Raw genomic sequence first — 22582 nt, forward strand, 5'->3', positions numbered from 1 at the left:
ACTAATATCGGATTATATTCAAAAAATAAAATCTAATTAGAAAACTTGATTTATAAAAAATGCATGATAATTCACATTGTGAAAGTAGACAAGAACACCAACGAAAAAGAACCATATGTACATTAGGAAATATAGATGAGGAATGAAACACAGAGCGATACATGGCAGCTACATCACCCGCCCTAGAGGCCCCCCCACCCAAACCCCACCCGAAGTACAGGACCCTAGGTGCTCCTGCCACTAGTTATCAAACTGCCAGTGATGGAGAAAATAAAGCGCCGTCTTTAATCGTATATATCTAGAAAACATGGCGTTATTAGCAAGACTCCTTGTACTTCTGTTTTTCATGGAATGGACTAGCGAGAGCGGTAAGTGATTATGTGTACGTTGAAGGTCATGTTGATGAGGAAAATCTAGAACGCACAAAAGTAACTTGTCAGGAGAATGGGCTTGGCCTGCTGAGGTTACGGAACCCAAAACAATGGCTACTCTGTGTTGTATATATTTTTTCCTGTTTGGAAATTTCGCCACAATGCTAGGACGAGTGCGACTCAAGCCACAGCGTCACATTGTTACAGGAAAGTGACGGATTAGGTTACAGTGACCACCTTAACTTTATTGAAATGTGTAAAGTTACCACCCGCCTCGGGACTTTCCATGTACCCATAGCGGCTGCCGTTTGGGTGGGTCTGTCCTCTTAAGTGTCGTTCCCTCAGCCATATGCTGTAGCCTGGGCGGGGCAGGGACTCGTACGCTCGGAGAGATAGAGAGCCACACGCGTGCACACAGACAGGGCAGGTGAGTGAGGGAAGGAAGAACGAAAAAAGTATTTAAACTTTTACATTCGTAGTCCCTTCCCTTACACCATAGTAATTCACCATTATCTTTAACATTTTAAAAACAACGAATAGTTTCGTAATCTTTTCAAAACAAGAAAGGAAACCTTTCCCGATTTGTAAATAATCACAGCTACGAGACTCTAGTAATACTTCAGTCTTATTATGAACCTCCAACATATTCATGGTCATATTCGAGGCAAAGTGGAAAGCTTCCTGTGTCGGTTAAACCCGGACGCCTGTAGAAGGTCCTTGTGTATGTGAGGCTATCGTACCTGAGGTCCACCCAGACAGATGCCTGTCTACTGGTCACTGTATAGGTGTACGCGCACCACCTTGAATCACACGCGTTCCTTGGGTCAGGGTATTTTGACATTGCTTGAAATATATTAATTTGAGGTGTGATGTATAGGCTAGGTCAGGAGGCTGGTGATGGAGATCGGAATGTTTTTCTTAGCTGCCGAGTGGAGGGACTGGTTCTGTAAGCTGGAGAACCTGGGAGGTGGACGGCTTGGGGGTTCTTGGAAGAGTAATGACCAAGAGGTTTGGGCAACAGAAGGGAAGAAGGGGCCATATGCTGAACTGAGATGCCAGTGTGTCTTTCTATATATCTATATATCTTATATATATATATATATATATATATATATATATATATATATATATATATATATATATATGGATGAAGGTAGCATATATGAATATGTACATGTGTATATATATGTATGTATACGTTGAAATGTTTAGGTATGTATATGTGCATGTGTGGGCGTTTATGTATATACATGTGTATGTATCTATTTTGTATATAAGCTGACTGTTTTGTCATCTATTTCATCTTGTATCACTAAGTTGCGTGTGTGTGATCCCAACTGCTATCACAATGAGTCCCGACTAAACCCAGTGGGTTGTTGATGTTTGTATACCTTTCTACGTGTTTGTGCTGACGACGTTGAGGTTTCCAGCCTCTGTGGCGAAACCCGTACACTTCAGACATTCGGAAGCGTCGTTAACGAGGATAGAGATGTAGAAAAGGTTAGAGATACAGGGAAGTGTTCAGGTATACGACGCAATAAAAAAAAAGGCTACGAAAAATTAAGGAAGCACATCAGGCAGTAAAATGGGAAAAATTATATTACGGTTAAATTCTGGCCTTGAACCTATACCTTAAGTGTTAGGATAAAAGCAGTCATTGCAGTGAAGGCTGCACCGTGATGATCCAAGACTATACTGCCGTTATCAGCTAGTTATTTGTATTAAAGTTGTTCTTGTCTTCGATTATCTAAGTATCTGTTCCAGAACATAACTCTGAATAGACCAATTTTACCAGATTCGAGGTTGATATTGTATCTTACATTATGTTTTACTGGCCATCCCGGACGTCGTGAGGGCCTCAAAGTAGCTGCCCATAGAGGCTGGGGTGTGGTGCGGACGCCACTGTAAACCACAAAGCTGCTGTTCATGAAACATCATTCAATACAGAGAATGACAAACACCCCGATGATTACCCCACCCACCCACCCACTCCGCCATACCCGACATGCTGCTCTGGCTGTCCTACTAAGCAAGAGGACGGGGATCAATGTTGCCAATGAATCAATCCTTGGCTATACGCTGAGCTCTGCTCGGATTTAACGTCGTGATGGCGTTTTTTTTTTTTTTTCTGTATCGTCTCCATGTTTTTCTTGCTGACGTACACCCACGCCCTCTTCGATCGTCTTGCGACCCTAAGATACAGACCGAAGTCTTATGGATAAATTCTAGCGTTCTGTTTCCTGTCATTCACAGTGATGCATGTTAATCAGGTTAAATTTCTCTTGAGCTCTCAGTGGGATTAAACCAAGGAAGGATGAAGTTTTCTCTTTCTCTTCTTTGTTCCATCCCTACACAACTACCTCTCCACCTCACCCCTCCACCAATTAAGTTACAGGTTTCTTGAAATGAGATGTGTCTGCCGAGGTAACTCCACTTCCTCCACCGCTATAAAGTGACTCCAGTTCCTCCCCTCCTGAGAAGTTACACCTGCCTAAATTCATAAAATTAATAAGACTAAGAACACCTGCTGTGTTCACTCCACTTCCTTCATCTTTACGTTGTAACACCACTTCCCACACCTCACCAGATCAAGCCCACCTCTCCCCATAGGCCTGCCCCTAAGCTCAGTAATCGTTACGCCGCTTCCCTCTCCCCTCAAAGTAATATATCTTTCCCCCCTTTCCAGGATAAACTATTTCTTCCCTCACTAACTCAGCAGTGTTTCTAGTCTACATCCCTCATTCATGCCGTAGAATAATTGTTCTTCCTCACACGTCAGAATAGTTCCACTTACCTCCCTTGCCTCCGTAGACGGTCAAGCGACGTGCGTCATCCCGTTCGTGATCCGGGGGACGTGGTTCAGCTTCGAGAAGGGAAGCAACACCATCACGGACATCGATGACACCTTCATGACCAACCATGGTACCTGCGTCGCCCTCAAGACCTACCGCTCAGACTACAAGGCTCTGCTGTTTCGCCTGGACGAGTGCTACTACTGTGTACGCTTCCATATCAGGACCATCAACGTCCTGGAGAAAAGTGAAAGTAAGTGTTGAAAGAGGGAGAGAGGGAATGAGTAAGGGACAAACAAAAAAACTAGCAAAAACAATAAACACACAATTACACATTTAAATGAACTAATATTATTCACACATGCGTCACTGGTGAGGTTCTGCAAACCTGACCGTGTAGTATACCCCTACGATTAATTATCATGAGTGTAGGATGAAATATGAAAAGTATTGCCATTAATTTGTTTCCCTGTCCATTTATGTCTTTGTTGATGATATTTTTCTTTTTTTTCTGAAGTAACTATATGCCCAGCTGGTTGTACACTTCCCTCTACAGCTACAACCTCTCTGCCTTCTTCATCGCTTCATCTTCCGCATTGTTTGCTCGCTGTTGTGCAGTCATAAACTGTGTACTCTTTCTTTTTATAGTAACCTTAATTGCTAATAGTATTTACTTGTGTTTTACTGGCCTTCACCTACATAAAGTTACAATGCAAGTAAACAGTCATCTTTGCCGAGGTTGTATCAACGCCATTAAACGAAAATGAGTACAATCTCAAAGATCTCTCTCCAAAGGAGTCCATCCTTTCCCTGCTACTGACTGTTGCGCAGCTTTGAAGCTGCTGGAGCCCTATAAAGGTCTTTACAACGTACATATGTTTACTAACCTCCTTCCTCTCTTTAATATCATCTCCCTTTCAATTTGACGACTCATGAATTACTTAATGCTCTAACTACCAGTCAGTCCCTTGCGCCACTCACCTATCACCTTTACCTATAACAGCTGCAACTAATCGTCAATACTAATCACCAACCATCTACATAACTCACCAACCACTTGCAACACACTTACCATCCAAAACACATTCACACCCATCAGTAATCAGCAGTAATACCCATCAGTCCCAGGAATCATGTGCCACACACTTATACAGCCTACACACACCCATAAGCCTTAAGCACCATCCACTTACCCCATATGGACCACCTGCATCAACCACCCATACCACCTAACAACCATGTTCACAGTTCATCTGCTTCCTGAACAATCGTCAGTCTACCTGCCTCGCCCATAAACACACTTGTGAAATACAAATACCATCCAGATACTCGCAGACACCCACATGGTTGCAACCTACACCATCCACATGTGGTCCACTTACACTAATCACTAACAACTTTAACCAACTTAACCACCAACCGTCTATACCACCCACCAAATAACCAACCACCAGTCATCATCCTTCAGCTGCCATAACAAACCATAAAGCATCAACGCTAACCAAATGCATGGCGACCAACCTACTGATCAACCAAATTTGCAACAAAATCCAGGATTTGCCTGTAATAAAACTTTGTATATTTCTGTTTGATTGAGTGACATCAGTTAATAACCACCACATACTTCCACCACCCACCAGGTACCTACACCATATACTAACCCATTGAATGACCCATCAATCACATACAGTACTGTCCAGTCACCCACACCATCCACCAATGACTCACATCACCGACCAAGTGGTAACACCTGCCACCAACCACCATCACCCAACTGCTGCACATACCACTTACTAACCACTTGCACTATCTTCAGCTGGATGTAACACCTATCCTGTTGGCTACAAACCATCTTTGGAAGAGGCATGTCAAGAGCTGGACAACAATCAAGCCCTGATAACCATGTTCAATGAGAACTACGTTCCCAAGAACTGCCGCTCAGCCATTGAGGGTGTCTGGCACTTTGCCTATCAAAACAGATTCAGGTGAGTGAGTGTCAGATTTCTGATTACTTTAAGGATACATGAAGATTGTACTTGGTGATGTGTCTCTCAGTTTGTGTTTCAGATTTCAGATTAAGATTAGGTGAGTGACAAATTTTACAAATTTTTCAGCATTTAAAAATCCTATTCACATTATTAAGTTGTCTTTACATATGTATAGTGCCAAAGACAGACAAGAAAAGGCCTCATTCCCTCACATATAATCTCTAGCTGTCATGTGAAATACAAACACTGCCTCATCCACAACCAGGCCTTCAGACCTTTCCATGGTTTCCCCAACAGTTTCATGTACCCTGGGTCAGTCCATCAATAGCACATCTTTTGTAAACAGTACCACATCACTCTAATTCACTCTATTCCGTAGCATGCCATTTCACACTCTGTATGTTGTCTCCGAACACTCAAAATTTTATTGATTCCATCCTTCCATGTCCAGTTCGGTCTCTCTCTTCCCCTTGTCACCTCCACCTCTGACACATATATCCTCTCTGTCAGCCTGTCCTTGCTCAGTCTTACCTTAGGAATCCTTTTTATCTTCTATAGGGCTCCTATAGCACTCAGTCATAAGTGTAGTGATGCAAGTGTCTATGTGGGGAGATTGCAGAGCAAATGAACAGTCTATGTTTGATGGCATTATTGTGATAGTTGCACTGCAGGCATGAAGGGTCTCGAATATGAAGAATTAGTGTTTTAAGTGTTGCAGAGATGGGTGATGTACACAGCATACATGAGTAAGTGTAACACATGTATGTTTGGGAAGTGAGGTCTCCGATGATGTTATGTGGGGTTGCATTTAAGACTGAACTGGAAGGGCAGTTATTTCATGCTTGTTGTGTCATTTTAGTGTATTTATGTTTTGTCATTGTCATGTTTGTTGGGGATGAGGGAATCTGTGAGTTCATGCTTTGAAGAAGGGGGAAATCTTTAAGTATAGGTCCCTGATTTTTTTTCTGAGACAGTGGGTCCCTACTTTTTTATCTATTTATTTTTTTTGAGATAGCACGGTATTTGAATTGTAATTAAATTCTTTGCAAAACAACACCCTGAGACTTGTTGTCTTCCAGTTTTACAGGAGAATGTAATCACAAGGGGGCAAAGATCCAATCATGTCAAGAGCCAGGAAACCAGTTCCTCATTGCCAACCAAAAGTTCAACATCAGCTTTGTAAAGTGTGAGGGCATCAAAGAGTCCTTCAATGGCGGTAAGTAACTTTAATGTTTACAAAAGGCAATAATTTGGCCAAGTTTGTAAAAGCTGATAAACAGATACAGTAATACATATGGATGACATAACATATTCAGAACCAATAGTTATTGTTAAAGAATTTAGTGACTTTTAGTACATGATATAGATATATACTGGTGTTTCTAAATTTTTGTAGCACTTTGAGATTATAGTCTCTCATTTTGTTAAATTTTGTCATTTATGTAATTTCTTTCTTCTTCCTTTCTACTGAATGTAGTTTATATTTTCTATATTTTCTTTAGTAGTAACAAGAATTTTTGATTTTGATTAGAATACTACCAACTATAATTATTGTCAATACATCTATCATTATTATCATCATTATCATCCCTGTTATTATTATTATCGTCTCCAGAATAGATATAGTACTTGCACTGTAAAGGTCAGGGACAAAAGTTGCAACTTTATACTTGCCCAAAGATTTTATTTTTAATATCTGTGACTCTACTTTTGGTGTGAAAGTTCTTAAATATTTTTGGAATGTATTCAAGGAAGGCAAACACATCTTCTAAGGTTAAGTTTAGAACAGCAGCATGCTGTCACTGATGACCTAATTTTTTCTACATACAACAAACTATAAAACTCAAAACAGTAATTACAGTCATGTGCTATATCTTGGCTTATGTTTGTTTATATAACCATTAACTTCCAAATCTGTTATGTGAATCAGGAACATATGGCCTCTTAATTCATTCACAGATACCCTCAATCCATGTTCACTGTGTTGAATATAAATTTCCATGCTAAAATATGTGCTACTTTGTAATTTTGCACTCTAAGTTGACTCACCAAAAGAGACCAAGGTGTGCTATTTCTTCGAGGTACTGAATGATTTAGTTTAATGCCCTTGAGTAGTTTAGATGACACAATATTGTTTTGTGCTGCAGAGTAGGTCAGAAGATATCAGTGATTTAATATCTACCCAGGAGCTATCAAGAAGTAGTAGGTAGCAACATTTAAGCATGAGCATTAAGTAGAAATAGTAGGTTGGAACACTAGTTAGACACATTAGGTAGAAATAGTCAGTAGGAACATAAGGTGGGAGCCTCTGAAAACACTTCACTAGAGTTGCCCTCTGCCAGTGGCCTGTTAGAGGTGAGGTTCTAAAGGCTAAGAAGTGGCTTTTGCAAGTTATGGAGACTGTTTTGCCATGGTCACCATATTAAGAGTTCCTGGAGGGAATAAGCATTGCAGATATAGATAGATAGTCAAGAATGTGCTAAAAGTTTTGACATATGGTCTGGATTTGTTTGAAAGGTCATCACAGATATAGATAGATAGTCAAGAATGTGCTAAAAGTTTTGATGTATGGTCTGGTTTTGTCTGAAAGTTGTCAAAGGATTTTAGGTATTTTCTGGAGTATTTCTGCAGCCACTAAATTATTTGATAGTATCTCTGAAGTAATTAAAAAGATACCAGATGATGTAGCTATGTGCCCTGGAGTAGTTTAAAGACACTCGATTATTTAGTATATGATCTGGGTTAGTTTATAAAATACCAAATATTCATTATATGCTTTGGAGTAATTGAATACCACTTAGTTTTGTATTATGCTCTGAAGCAGTAAAGAAGATACTAGGTAGTTAGATATATGCTATGAAATAATTTAGAAAATACCAAATTATTTGATATATGCTTTGGAGTAATTCAGAGAAGCTTTCAGTATGGTTATTATTTTGAAAGTAAAAAATTGGGCAAGTATAAGAACAACAGTCTTTCTGTTGGTTTTTCAATTTTGTAATACCCTAAGTATTATCATTCGTCTTTATTTTCCTTTATAACCATGATTTTTGTTAACTTATACTACAGTTAAAGAATTCTCATGCCTTGGTGACTGGTTCGTGGGCAAGAATCATTACTTTGCAGTCGCCAACACAAAAGAATCACGAAAGGACGAAAAGTATCGCTGTTTCGTTCGGAACAGGGATGACGACCTTTACATGGGCCACTCTATCACCCCTGAGTGTTCAGTGCTCAAAACCCCTGAAAACAGCCCCTTCAGGTTCCGCATGACACCTGGTAAGGCTCACTAATAAGGAAAAATGTTCATGAATGATATCAAAAGACAGGTAATGGCAAACAAACATTTCTTAGCTAAGTGGAAGAAAAACTTAGAGAATAAGTACAGAGAAAGTTTAACCTAATCTGGACAAAAACAATTGTCAGAGCTGGCACCTGTTCTCAAAAATGTTTCTCGACTCTACCCTTAAAATTAGGCACTCAAACACGAAAATCTAATCAAAATCATCAAACATAATAATTCTCAACAGGCATTTACATATCAAATTTCATTATCAAATGAAATTTCATTATCAAATGACCAATGTGGTAAATGACTGAGCCTTAGAGGGAAAATTAATCACTTGGCTCCTTGCTATGTTCTCTCTTTTGGAAAGTAATACTAGAAGGAAGAATTTCCAGCCACCCACTCCTGCCCCTCTTAGTCTCCTTTTACAAAACACAGGGAATATGTAGCATTCTTTCTCCCCTATCCTCTAAATGAGCTTAGATTCCTTCTAACCCACACTGTATAAAGATTAAGGGTTTTATTAATTTAAACTCCTCATTGTAACATTAACATTCAGTATTATGGTAATCTAGGTTCATATTTACTCATTATAATCATTAGAGTTGAGTTACCATCTTACAGTATTCCACATTTTAATAAATCTTGAATGAATGTAACTAAAAACTGTTGATACTTTTCAAAATTGATAAATTCTTTTTTTTTTATATATATATATACAATTGGAACCCTTTATCCTTCTTTGACACCACTTAAGAACTTTATTGCATATAACTGAACACCTCAACTGTTTTTCTACCAATGGTTAGAAACTTTGCCTATCTTTCACACTCACAGTAAAACAGGAAACTGTGAATCCTGGTTGTTTGTTGCCAAAGAACTTCAGTGGTGAGTGGATCAACACAGCCCACACAGAGGCAGATGTCTTCATCAATCAGACACACATCATTGAAACCAGCTACCCAGATGAGGGACGTTTCAGGAGGACCATCTACGTGTGTAGAGAGCAGAGAGACAACCGATACATGATGGCCAGGCTTAACATAGACGGATGGTACGTGTTGATAGTCCCCCAGATAAAGTGAGAAGAGTAGGGGGTACAGGGAATGAAGATGAAGGGTGTAGAGGTTCTGGAGGTGTCTTATTGGATAGATGAAGTAGGAGGGTTTTTTTTTAGGTTGGGATGTGAGGGAAGCATGTATCTATAGTTTTTTGTGGAGAAGCTCTTTAAGGTACTTACAGAGGTGTCATGTTGGCTATGAAAAAAAAAAATTGGATTGTGTTATGGAGGTGTAACAAGTTGCAGAAATATCAGAATTGGATTGAGGGATACAGGATCAAATATTCATATGAATAAATGAAAGAGTGTAAATGACAAAATGCTTAGTATAGTGGGATTTGTAAGTAGTACAGAAACAGAAAGAAAATATGAGTAGTTGCAGGAGTATATTGAAACTAATACACACTCCATATAATGTAATAGCAAGGTTTAGTTGTAAAGCTTGAGGAATGATGTATGTAATTTTGAACATTTTTTGGAGATTATCTCATTGATCGAATGGATGGTTAAAGGGTGGAGGAGATGTGTAATAATAAAAAGAGTGTGATGGGAGAGATGACAAGGGTGTGCTGAAATGGTCTGGACATATGGAGAGAATGAAGGAGGAAAGGTTGACAAAGATGATACATGTATCAGAGGTGGAGGGAACAAGGAGAACTGGAAAATCAAACTGGTAATGGAAGGATGAAATGAAAAAAAGATTTTGAGTGATCAGGGCCTGAATATGTAGGAGGTTGAAAGGCATGGATGGGATAGAGTGAATTGGAACAATGTGGTAGAGTGGGGTCGATGTGCTGTCAATGGACTGAACCAGGGGATGTAAAGCATCCAGGGTAAACCATGAAAAGTTCTGGTTTTGGATAGGGAGCTGTGGTCTTGGTACATTACACTTGGCAGCTAGAGAGTGGATGTGGCCTTTCCTCATCTGTTCCTGGCACTACCTCATTAATGTGGGAAACAGCAATCAAGTATGAGAAAAAAAATTCATGTAAACTATCACCGTAAAATTTTCCATTTAAGTCTTTTCACTAAATATGAATTAGCATGTTAGTGAAAACAATATGTACTATGGAAGCTTTGAACAGAATTTGTAACTTCATGTCTTGCCTTTTTGACTACAGCCAGAAAGACTATGTTTGTTTTGAGTTTGTACCCCGCCATCATAATGTCATCAGATTCCGCAAGGGGCTGGAAATGATCAAGGAAGACTTTTCCACAGTATGTTCCTACATACAATTCAAGAGTGGGAGAGAATGGAGCTACAGTATTATGTTAGGTGAGATTCCTATGGGAGTTTAAGGAGGACAAGAGGATCTTTCTCCTCATCTTCCTTGTTGTGTATGCCTGATGATTAGACATAAGTCAGAGATTTCTTTCATTGTAATGGTAAAGGCAGTATGAATGATTGTAAAGACTACCAAGGAATGTCTTTACACTAGTTTTGTAAAGAATACCAGAAATGTCTTCTTACCATAGTTGGTAAAATATGATCTTGATGAAAGAACTTGTGAAGGTGAATTTACAGTGATGAGCACTATTATTATTATTATTATTATTATTATTGTTATTATTATTATTATCATTATCATTATAGATTTATATACAGATATTACACTGTATGCAATATTTTGGCATTCATTTTGATATTCAATTAGAACCATATGTTTGTTGTTTATTTTGGTGCTTAGATATTATATTTCCTTAATGTTACCCAATTTTTCCATTCTTTAGATTTCCAGTTTACCTATTTCTACTTCTTCCTAAAGCTAATCGAGGAAAGGAGTACTTTTACTTTTCTATTTTCACCACGTTCACCTCAGACTGAAATTACATTCATTATGTGTCGTTATTTTCCTTTTTGTCTTACCCTTCCTAATCTCTACTACCAATTAGCTAAGGACCCAGTCCCTGTCAAGTGCCCCGTGGCTGGCAAATTTAACTTTACACAAAAGGGTGAGCTGCTGTTTGAGACAAGGATCCTGGGTGGTGTAACCAAGTCTCCATGGGACCACATCTACTGCAGGGAAAACATCTCAGACCTCTCTGTCTGTGATAGTGATCAAAAGGAAATATGGATTGATGCCCACTACTGTGTCAGTGTGGATGGATATGGCAGACACATAGATATTTACAGTAAGTGATGAGACTTCGTATAGGGTTTTATGAGCTCACTGGGATGGACTCCCTCAGTGGTCTGCTTGTCTTTTTATATGCAATTCTTTCTACTTTTGTGATTTGTATTACTACTGCATCATATAAGATTCTTTGGACTGATATGTATAAATGCTGCATGGTCATTACCAGTCTCCTCCTGCAAGCATGTGGTTATGCCACAAGTGAACAGTCACCTACTGTGATGCTGTATCATCATTGGATAAAAAACAGTGCAATTTTTAATAAAATCCAATCCAAGAAAGTACATCCTCTTACTGATCTTGATTTTAGTGCAGCCTTGAAGCTGCAGGAGCTCCATATACGGAGTTGTAGGCCTATATAATGAAAAGATTAATCAACACTAGAATTTCCAGACTTCTGTGGCCTAGTTTGATAGACTTATGTGTTACCCCAGTTTTTCTATGTTTTCTTTTCTCTTACTACTACAGTGCAGTTACTGCCTGATTTAACCAATATCTTGAATAAATGGGCAAATAGGGCAAAAATGAAAGCTTCTGTATGATTATTACCTACCACGAAATAAGCTTCAGGATTCTGAGTGTAAGAAGGACTTGGGGACTGACATCCATTCTAACCTGTTGCCAGACTCCCACATTACAAGAGTAGTTAAGGAGGAGCCATTCTGAGATATTTTGAGATTTGCCAGCAGACAGAATGTTTGTCTCCTTAATTATTCTTGTATTGTGAGACCCTAGCAACAGCTTAGAGACAACGTCAATTCCCAAGTCCTTTTTACACACAGAATCCTGAAGCTTATTTCCTGGTAAGTAATAGTCATAGCAGAGCCTTCTTTCACTATGTCCCATCTTTGTGTGTGTGTGTGTGTGTGTGTACAGGCGTAGGAGTAAGTACATAGATACAAGGTTAAGAGACGAGGCAACACATGTATAAAACTTTCCTCATAACATCAAATAGTAATCAAACACACACGCCTAATTTCATAAGTGCCTTAAGAGTAAACTTACAATTTTATGTTTACAACATGACCACTAAGAATATAGGCCACAAACCCAATTCACCCTATGATAGCCCATTATTCAGAATATTGATTAAATCAGGCAATAACTGCACCGTAGTAGTATGAGAGAAAAGAAAACAGAAAAATTTGGGTAACACATTAGTCTATCAAACTATGCAGCATTAAGTGCAGACTCTCTACGTCTAAACTGTGACTAATACTCATTCTTAGTCATAAAGTATAGTACTATCTTAACAGTTGACTCTTTGACACCAACAGCTGATCCAGACTACAAACTAAAGTGTATTGGCTACTGGAAGGAGAACCTCCGATCGTACCTTATCACCTATGACGAACTGGACCCTTTCTCAAAGTATAGGTGCTGGGTAAGTGTAGATGTTCATACAAGTTATTGGAGAATACAGCTGTTAGAAATATGTAGATGTTACACAAGCAATGGATGTAATTTGGTGATTGTAGTTGTTTGATAGGTGTTGGGTAAGTACACATTTCAGTTTATTACTTTTATGCAAATCCCGAGTGAATACAAATGCTGAACGAGTACATGTGTCTGGTAAGTACGTGTAGATACAGATGCTGGATGAGGTGGTTACTGAGTGAATATTATGGATAATCTGTAAGAACTTTCTACTGTAAGCATAAGCCCCTCCCACTTTAATCATAAGCCTCCCCCCCATTTTCAGCATAAGTCCCTTCCATCTAGTGTCATGAACCCCTCCCTTATGATTATGAGCTCCTCACTACCATTATAAGCCCCTCTTTCTACCACAATATACTACCACTTACAGCAAAATTCCTTCCCCCAACCATTATAAACCTCTCTGACTACTGCCTGAAGCCCCTATCACTTCCATCAGAAGCCCATCCCATTATCACCAAAATCCTATCCAGTTACCATGTAAAGTATTCTCCAGTACTATCCTAAGCCCCTTCTACTATCTCCTGAAACCATAATCAGCACCTTCCACAAACTGTAAGATCCTTCTACAAATACTATTAGCCCCCACTTTCATCAAGAGTTCTACTCACTCCTATCATAAACCTCTCATGACCATTATCATTCCCATCCACTGTCATTATAAACCACTCCCAATCTTATTATGAACTCCTACTATCATCATGTACTGCCATATGCTACTTCTGCCACCACAATAACCCTTACCATTGCCACATAAGCCCTGCTCATTGCTATCAAAAGCATTGCTCCATTCCATCTCCAGCCCCTACTACTACAACCAAAAGGCCTTATGACTTGTGCTACAAGCTTTTGCTCTTGTCACCATGAGCTCATACCATTAACATCATAAGTCTTTACCAATACCACTCTCGACCTCTATCCCTGCTATCATAAGCCTCTTCTCTGCCATTATAAGCTCCAGTTATTATTACCACCAAACTCCTCTCTGCAATTATCATCTCTCCCCAACAGCACATTATGTGCTCCTCCAGCATCTATGAAAACAGGTATGCTTATGTCCCTACTATCAGAGACCCTTTCTTGGTACCATCATGTCCTTCCGTACCAACATGATCCCTTCTTCTACCAATGTAAACCATTTCCCAGTCTCACCATAAGCTCCTTGCAGTACAATCCTCTCTAACAACAAAAGCTCCTTCACTAAGCACTTTAAGCCTCCTCCACTGGCAATAGAACTTTAGGCCTCTCTCACTCTGTACTCTGTAATCTCTTACTTCCATTTATCAGTCATACATAAGTATATATAACTATAAACTACACACTTATTAATAAACACAAAAGAAAACCTCTCAACCATTTCTTTATAGTTACCTAACAGGGATTTCTTTTACTACAGGTTTACCAGAGAGCTGACTTGAACAAGATCCTTATGTCTCAAAGTGTGGGACCTTTCTGTAATCAGCGGCAGACAGTCTTAGGCACCGGGAATGGTGCTGCAGTCACTCTCAACATGGTTGAGTACGAGAGAGAATGTAAGTAGAGTCCAATACTAGCAAGGAACTAAATTACAGAAACAGTGGTTAATGTTGGAAGAGGCACAGAATTGTAAGACTTACTAAAGTAGAAAAAGTGATTAATAGGACTTTTAGGGAAATTACACAAAAAAATCAATGGTTAATATAAACCAGAAGGAAAGGTGAGCTAGAAGGTACCTTCTGCTTTGCTACCCTGTTTCTACCACAAAATAAGTAATGAAAAGGTAAGAGAAATGTGTGGAAATAAAAAGAGTGTGGTTTCAGAATAATATGTGCTATGAGGTGGTTTGGTCAAGTAAGTAATGAAAGGTCTGGTAATAAACAGAGCATGGTTGTGAGAGCTGAATAGGGTGTGCTGAAATATTTTGACATATAGAGAGAATGAGCGAGGAAATGTCGACAAAGAGGATATGAGTCAAAAGTGAAGGGAATGAAGAGAACGGGTAGACCAAACTGGAGATGGAAGGATGGAGTGAAAAGATTTTGAGCAGTCGGGGCCTGAACATACAGGAGGGTGAAGGTGTGCAAAGGAGCGAGTTGGAACGATGTGGTACACTGAGGTTGATGTGCTATCAGCGGTCTGACTGGTCAGAACCAGGCCATGTGAAGCATCTGGGGTAAACCATTTAAAGTTCTATGGGGTCTGGTTATGGACAGAGAACTGTGGTGTTGATGCATGACAGAGAATGACTGTTAGTGGATGTGGCCTTTCTTCATCTCTTTTTTACACTATCTCACTGACATGGGAAACAGCAATCAAGTATGAAAAAAATCCTCTGTAACCATATTATGGGTCATTAGGTCACCTTTACTCTGTCCATATCATATAACCCCATGTACTTTTTTTTATCAAATACAGGGTTTGATTGTATACAGAGTATAACTAAGTACTAACGTTCTTTTGTTTCCAGATGATCGCTGCCCCATGCACTTTGATGATGGGTCAAATCCTTGGAAGGAACCTGGTGCAGATGTTCATGTCTTTGAATTCACGGGAGGATCAAAGTACTTTACTTCTTCACTCTTCACCACCATCTTGGCTCTTGTCATTACCTGGCTGCTGTCCACAAAGAGCTGAGGATTGTGAGTGCACTTTGAAGTGAAAAACATCATAGCTGGTGAAATGGGCTCTGTGTTTTACTCAAGACTGTGTAAACTGAATAGAGGGTAGAGGTGATATGTCTTGGTTTTTTAAATGAACAGAAATGATAATGTTTTGCAAACTTAATGGAAGTACAGATGAATGGGTCTTAGTAAAGCTTTAAATTTAGATGAAAAGAAATGCAAATGATCAAATCTAGGTAAGCACAGGTTTTGTAGCAAAAAATTTATTAAACAAACAAAAGTTCTGGTAACTAAACCTGAAACAATATAGATGAAACCAAAATTAACCAAAATGTTTACGATAAAGTTTCAGGCAAAGTGTGGAGGATACCAGGAATGAAACTGAGCGGATCTGTGCCATGTCATAAAGTGAAAATCTTGAAGTTGGTATCATACATCAAGGAAAAATGATGGATAATGTTAAGGTCTTGAAGTGAAACTAAGTTAATGAAAGCAACATCATTAGCTGTCGTCAGGCAAAATCCCAACATCAGTTGGTCCGAATCCTCATTCATCACTGCTTCTTGTTTTCTTAGTTTTCTTCCCCTGTAACTGATCCTTTTCCCAACTAGGTGACTCTTTTCTACAATATTAGCTGATCTTTCTCTACAGAGCTTATCCCTTTTCCATTAGCTTTCCCTCTCTCCACCATAATTGATGATTCTCCATACCAGATGACCCTTCTTTCTTCACCAATAGCTAACCTTTCCTACCAGCTGACTCTCTACCCACTGACCCTTCTCTCTACCAGCTAACCACACTCTCAACCAGCTGACCACACTCCATACCAGTTGATTCTCTTCCCCAGTAGTTGGCTAACTGCTGACCTTCCCACTAAGTGATGCTTCTCCTTTCTCTATCAGCTGACCATCCTCTCCATCAGTTAACCCATTACACACCACTAGTTAGTTAATCCTCCTCCCCACCAACTAGATCCCCCATATGTACAAATATTTGAAAACACATAAACAAACTCACACATGCACTGCTTCACATAAAGGAGGTAGCTTAACAAAATTTATCATTCATTATTAACAGGGAAAACATTGTCTGTTATCACCATCTCCATACCCATAATCATGGGGTGCATCAGGTGTATGCAAGCCTTCAGCCTTTGTGGAATAGATCTTGTTAACACTAGGGTCCCTAATCTCAACCCTACAGGCTGGCAGGGAAATTTTAAATCCATCCATCTAACTCTGTGTCTGTCCAGTACTTCCAGAGAGTGTAAGAATACTGACTACCAGATAATTTAGAGTTGGATGGTTTATAGCTGATGTTTGGTTGGTTAGGGTGTTATATATTCTGTCCAACAAGAAATGTAAACTGTCCCAGCAAGCAGCTGGACAGTTCCATTCCACATTCTAAATGACAGTGCCTTTATATTCATACCAGAGGACTTCGCCTCATTGTGAAGCATTCTGACTAAATGAAATAGGAATAGAGTTTATATTATTAAACATCCTTCATTATCAAAGTATGATGTACAATATTAAACAAATCCCTGGGGATAGGGGAGAAAGAACACATCCCACGTATTCCCTGCGTGTCGTAAAAGGCGACTAAAAGGGGAGGAAGCGGGGGGGCTGGAAATCCTTCCCTCTCGTTTTTCATTTTCCAAAAGAAGGAACAGAGAAGGGAACCTAGTGAGGATATTCCCTCAAAGGTTCAGTCCTCTGTTCTAAATGCTACCTCGCTAATGCGGGAAATGGCAAATAGTACGAAAAAAAAAAATTATTGTGTATATGTATTCACAGTGTAGGAGTATAAGTATCTAAGTGTATTCATGGTAATTACCCTATGAATTTTTATTTCTTGTTAAGAAATACTGCCCATGATTTATGTGCATATCAGGCAGTGTGTAGGTTTATTCTCATAATACTTTTAAGTTTACTTATTGTTAACAAAACTATGAGTCTTTGTAATGTGTTTTAAATGAATCCATGATCTGTTGTAACAGTCACATGAAGATGTGAAATGTATTACAAAACTGGCTTTTTTATGCTTATTTATGATCACATGTACAATGGATATGATAATATCCCTAAAAATCATCTGTTCTAAGAAAGCCACTTTAAAAATGTTTGTATTCATTGTAGATAAAATATTTCTACTTCTGTTTTTAAGGAGCTATATATCTAACTTTGAAGAACATGAATGACTCGGTTCTGTAAAAGCAATTTGTATCTATCTTCAAGGAAAGATCCCTTGACATCCATCTTAAGAGGGACATTTCAGTCTGTATACTGTGGAAAACATGTTTTTGATTGCCCCAAAATAAATATAATGATACAATAAGGCCTTATTTGTACATTAGGTGAATGGGTTCATATTCCCAGTTTATATCACAAATGTACAGTGTTGATTGGTTTATCATGAGTACTGAAATGTAGTGATACATCAAACTGTAAGAAAGTGCAATGAAAACTAAATATAATATAAGTATTTCACTAACTGTTTATGTATATGAACGTTTGTCCCAGGAGTCCCTTATATCCTTAATGAGGTCCCAGCAGCACTAAGGAACTGGCCATATTCACTGGCTGGGACCACAGGTCATAAAGTGCAGTGATGTGATTGCATCTATGGGCAGAGAGTGCAGGGCAATTGATTAGTAAGTTTGCAGTGTCTTCTTCATAGCAGTTACACACACAATTTATCTATGTGTGTGTGTGTGTGTGTGGCAGGAATGGATGAAGACAGCATGTACGAATATGTATATGTGTATGTGTATATATGTACATGTCAGTGTATGTATATGTATGTATATGTTGAAATGTATAGGTATGTATGTGTGTGTGTGTGTGTGTGTGGGCATTTATCTATATACATGTGTATGTGGGTGTGTTGGGCCTTTCTTTCGTCTGTTTCCTTGCACTAACTCACTAATGTGGGAGACATTGACAAAGTATAATAAATGGATGAATACTTGATCACCCTTTCCCATGTTAGTGAGGTTGTTGATAACCATTAAGAAAATGAAACATTTTCTTCATGGTTATCAGCAAATACTGGATTATGCACACCAATGTGACCAACAGTAACATATATATATATATATATATATATATATATATATATATATATATATATATATATATATATGCATAAACTTTTGAAGGCATCATTCATTTTCACAGAAGTCAGACATATATAATGGGTGTTGTCCTTCATACATCACCAAAAATTGAGATAAAGAAACTGCTCTAAATATAGCAGTTAAACTTGCCGTAATATGATCAAAATGCTTCTACTCATCTTGGTTAGACAGCATAACATGGATAACCAAACAGAAACAAGGACCACATTACAAAATATATCATTATGATGCATAACCCCAGGACCCCTTTTATTGGTATCCTGTAGCATCAAGGCTGAGCTACAATCAGAAGCAGAAAAATGCGGCACCCCTTTGGATTATGAAGTTTCTCAAGTAGATAGTTCTCCCTTTTGTCAACTATTAATGACAGATTTAGCAAATTTACCAATGTAACCACAAGTAGACAATCTGGTAACATTCAAGTTTTGTTTTCACATAGAAAGCATTTCCAGAATGAATTCTAATCTAATTTAGAAGGTAGAACTTTGCTTTATGACTGAGAGAGTAATACTGTAACTGACCAAACAAAAAAATTCATTAAGCAGGTGAGTGTTCACTCCTTGTTTCACAATGAATGAGCTTGAGTCCTTAAACAGCATTTCGTCTGTGTCTACATCCAAGACACCTTCTCCCACTAACCAATTGGGTGTCCCGAAGAAAGTCTTCTCCATCCACTCCAATCTTCAATTTTCCAAACTATCCTTCATGCTTACAACCACTCACACACATCCTCAATCTCTCCTTCCACCTCACTCAAGTGTCCTGCATTCACTTGGCATAAACATACTGAACTTTTTGTCTTCCTTTCCACATTCATACTTTTCACATGCCTAAAGCATCTCATTATTCTCTCTTATCATTTCATAACTGCTCTTTCTCTGTACTACACCACAGCACCATGATTTCCCCCACACCTCAATCTATATGCTTTTCTTAACTCCACAGATGGGACACACTTATCCAGATTAAAGTGAAATCCTTTCCAATATATTCTCTCACTCAATTTCAATGTCAGAAAAGAGAAAGTCAATATTTAAGATCAAATAGCAGCAACTCCATTACTGTTAAACCTAATGACGCAAGTATTCGAACAGCCACTGATTGATTCAATTTGTATTTCACAATCACAAAAGGACTATTAGCTGAATATTCATAAAACTTCACCAGAATTAAAGTATTACGTGAGATTTAGATTAACTCTGGAAACTCATTTATTGACAAAGAGCTCCGTGATATTCTAGCATGAAAAACCGAAATGAGACTGAAGCACAGAAAATTCCATCAAAGCCTTATAACTTATTTATGTATTAGTTGAATTAAATTTTTCTGGTGGTGCTGATCTGCAAGTGAGGAGTGTCCGTTATCTGGAAAACTTGGTGTTCCTGAGGGCGAGACGATCAGAACATTATTGAAATTTACAGATAAATGGCATAAAAACAACCAAAACTAAACAACCTTCTCCAAGAACACAGCCTCGACTTAACCTTTATCAAGAAAACTAAACCAAAACCCATTTCTATCCTCCATCCCTTGTATAACAAGACAGTCATGTACACTAGTTCACAACAGTTCGCTTACCGACATGACTCAGCACAAAACACAGAAAAGTACAATTAAAATACCATCTATGAAAATAAAACTACACTGCACCTACTATAACATACTCAACATCTGCATATCCACCCCTAACCTATCATCACATGTTATTCTCCGATACACTCCTCTGTTAGAGATCCTTGCCATCAAATCAATATTTTTCGATGTGGAAATTCCAATGCCCATGACCCTGTCAGGCTCAATGCCCACATCCATGATCCTCAAGATGTATACTCACAAGCTAACTAAACCATTAAACTTCCTCAACCACCGCAACCAGCCAACCAGACTCCGAATTCCCAATGCACCATCTTCAACAACTAACCTCACCAAACATTTTACCTATAGCATATAAATTTTGCATGCAAAGATCACGTTACACTCAAAACGGACATTCCCCTGAGCCCCTACTCATTCTGAACACACTTAACCTAACTCACACATCCATCAAAATACACCAACCACTAGCCATACTTTACACAAAACATAGAATCCGACGTCCAAAATTTCACCACATAATTTCCCATACCTAGATCATGCCACCTCCCAGTTCAACAGTATCATTAATCATGGATGGAAAACCAAAATACCACACGGTCACAGAAATCACTATAACAAATCTCTTCCCTCAAGTAGCAAAACCATTCATCATCAGAGAGAGACCATAGGACAAATCCAGACACTGAACAACATCGTAATTTCTGAAAAAAGACAGGAAACTGACATTACCTAGTTAATACGACGAACTCTATTTCTGAAGTGATATAGAAAATTCACACCACCCGGCCCCAACAAACACTACTAACCTAACGCAAGAACAACCTATCTCTCGAGAATAACATAAACATACTCGAGAAACACGAACATCCTATCTCTCAAAAATAACATAAACATACTCAAGAAACAACTCAAAAAATCAGCTATAAACCTAAAACACCCCGTAACTGGTCGCCCAAGAGAAACCTACACAAAATCCTCCCCAACATAACTGCCATCCTACTTTTCCATTCGCACCAACACACAATTTAACTGCTGCTGGTTCCTGTTCAAGTCTCTGAAGACATAAAACTTTCATATAAACCCTTCGCGTGAAAATTACCCTGGATCTAACAAAACATTTAAAAGCACAATAACTCCGGAAATGCCTCATTTCCTGTGGCAGTTTATTTCCCTCGTGGACACAAAGGACTCCGGTATTTACACTTCACTGTTAGAGGAGTGGCTGACTTTCACAGGAATATGCTGCTAACTTCGGGGGTCATTCTCAAGGGGGGGTTTATACTGGGCTGAGGAAAGCTGGTTCGAGCTGATCGTTCGTGGTGCTCATGCATGACCCAAGGTCTAAGCTAGTCTTGCTATAATATACAAAGCAAACAGGTAATATATTAGTGTTGGTCAACAATAGAGTAGTGCAACTCTCCAGGAATAACATTAACTTGGAAATTCACTGGATCGTGTTATGTGACTCAAAGGTTAACCTGAAGATAAGCCTCAGGTTAATGAAGTACTTAGGCGGTTACCAAGTGAACAACTTCCTTTCCCATTGAAGGATGTGAGTGAATGGCACCTTTTCTTCACGAGAAACGGCGAACAAGTGTGAAAGATATACAGTATGTGTGTGAGTTTGAGTGTGAGAGATCACCAATGAGGTAAATTTTAAGCGTCTCTCAGGGAAGACAACGAACACAGTTCATTAAAAAATCTTTATTTCTAAGGATACTCTGAAGTATCTCTATTCCCTGCCAACCTCTGCTTTATTTTTCATATTAACTTTATTAGAAACTTATGTTGATGAAAAGAAAAATTATCTGTTCATTGTACGCTGCAGATTCTCAGTTACTCAAATAAAAAAACGTAATCAAGACTATTTTGACAATTCCTTTTATCCATTTTCATCCTTAAGCTTTTGATGAAAATTGTCTCTGAAACTTTAATAATCTTTCAATCTGTCTCTGAGTTACATGATCGGTAGGTAAAAGTATAAATGTCTCACCTTTGAAGTCCAGCTCACTTTTCCATGGTCGGTGGTTATATTCGTTTAAGTGTCTGAGATGTACAGACGAGATATATCTCGTCATATCTTGGTTTCCGTTCACAAAAGAGCTGTCTGGAACTTGGGTGGGTATGATTTTTAAGTTTACTCTCCTGTACGACGTCATTCCTTTAGGTCTCCTGTCC

General features: G+C 38.7%; 1 protein-coding gene across 1 annotated transcript; it reads left to right on the forward strand.

The window, feature by feature from the left end:
• The first annotated feature begins 201 nt into the window (after positions 1-201).
• On the forward strand, positions 202-18158 carry udt (protein undicht). Its single transcript, XM_071690351.1, has 11 exons — positions 202-368; positions 3183-3416; positions 4980-5148; positions 6231-6367; positions 8221-8430; positions 9275-9491; positions 10619-10773; positions 11391-11630; positions 12910-13016; positions 14466-14601; positions 15516-18158. The coding sequence occupies exons 1-11, from the start codon at positions 308-310 to the stop codon at positions 15680-15682; spliced, it is 1833 nt and encodes a 610-aa protein (XP_071546452.1). The 5' UTR covers positions 202-307; the 3' UTR covers positions 15683-18158.
• The last annotated feature ends 4424 nt before the right edge of the window (positions 18159-22582 follow it).

This window comes from Panulirus ornatus, chromosome 48 (genome assembly GCF_036320965.1).
Source record: "Panulirus ornatus isolate Po-2019 chromosome 48, ASM3632096v1, whole genome shotgun sequence".
NCBI lineage: Eukaryota > Metazoa > Arthropoda > Malacostraca > Decapoda > Palinuridae > Panulirus > Panulirus ornatus.

Coding starts and splice junctions, on each gene's coding strand:
- udt (XM_071690351.1), top strand. CDS start 308: ATGGCGTTATTAGCAAGACTCCTTGTACTTCTGTTTTTCATGGAATGG. Junction 5,149..6,230: donor GCCTATCAAAACAGATTCAG/GTGAGTGAGTGT, acceptor GTTGTCTTCCAG/TTTTACAGGAGAATGTAATC. Junction 6,368..8,220: donor CAAAGAGTCCTTCAATGGCG/GTAAGTAACTTT, acceptor CTTATACTACAG/TTAAAGAATTCTCATGCCTT.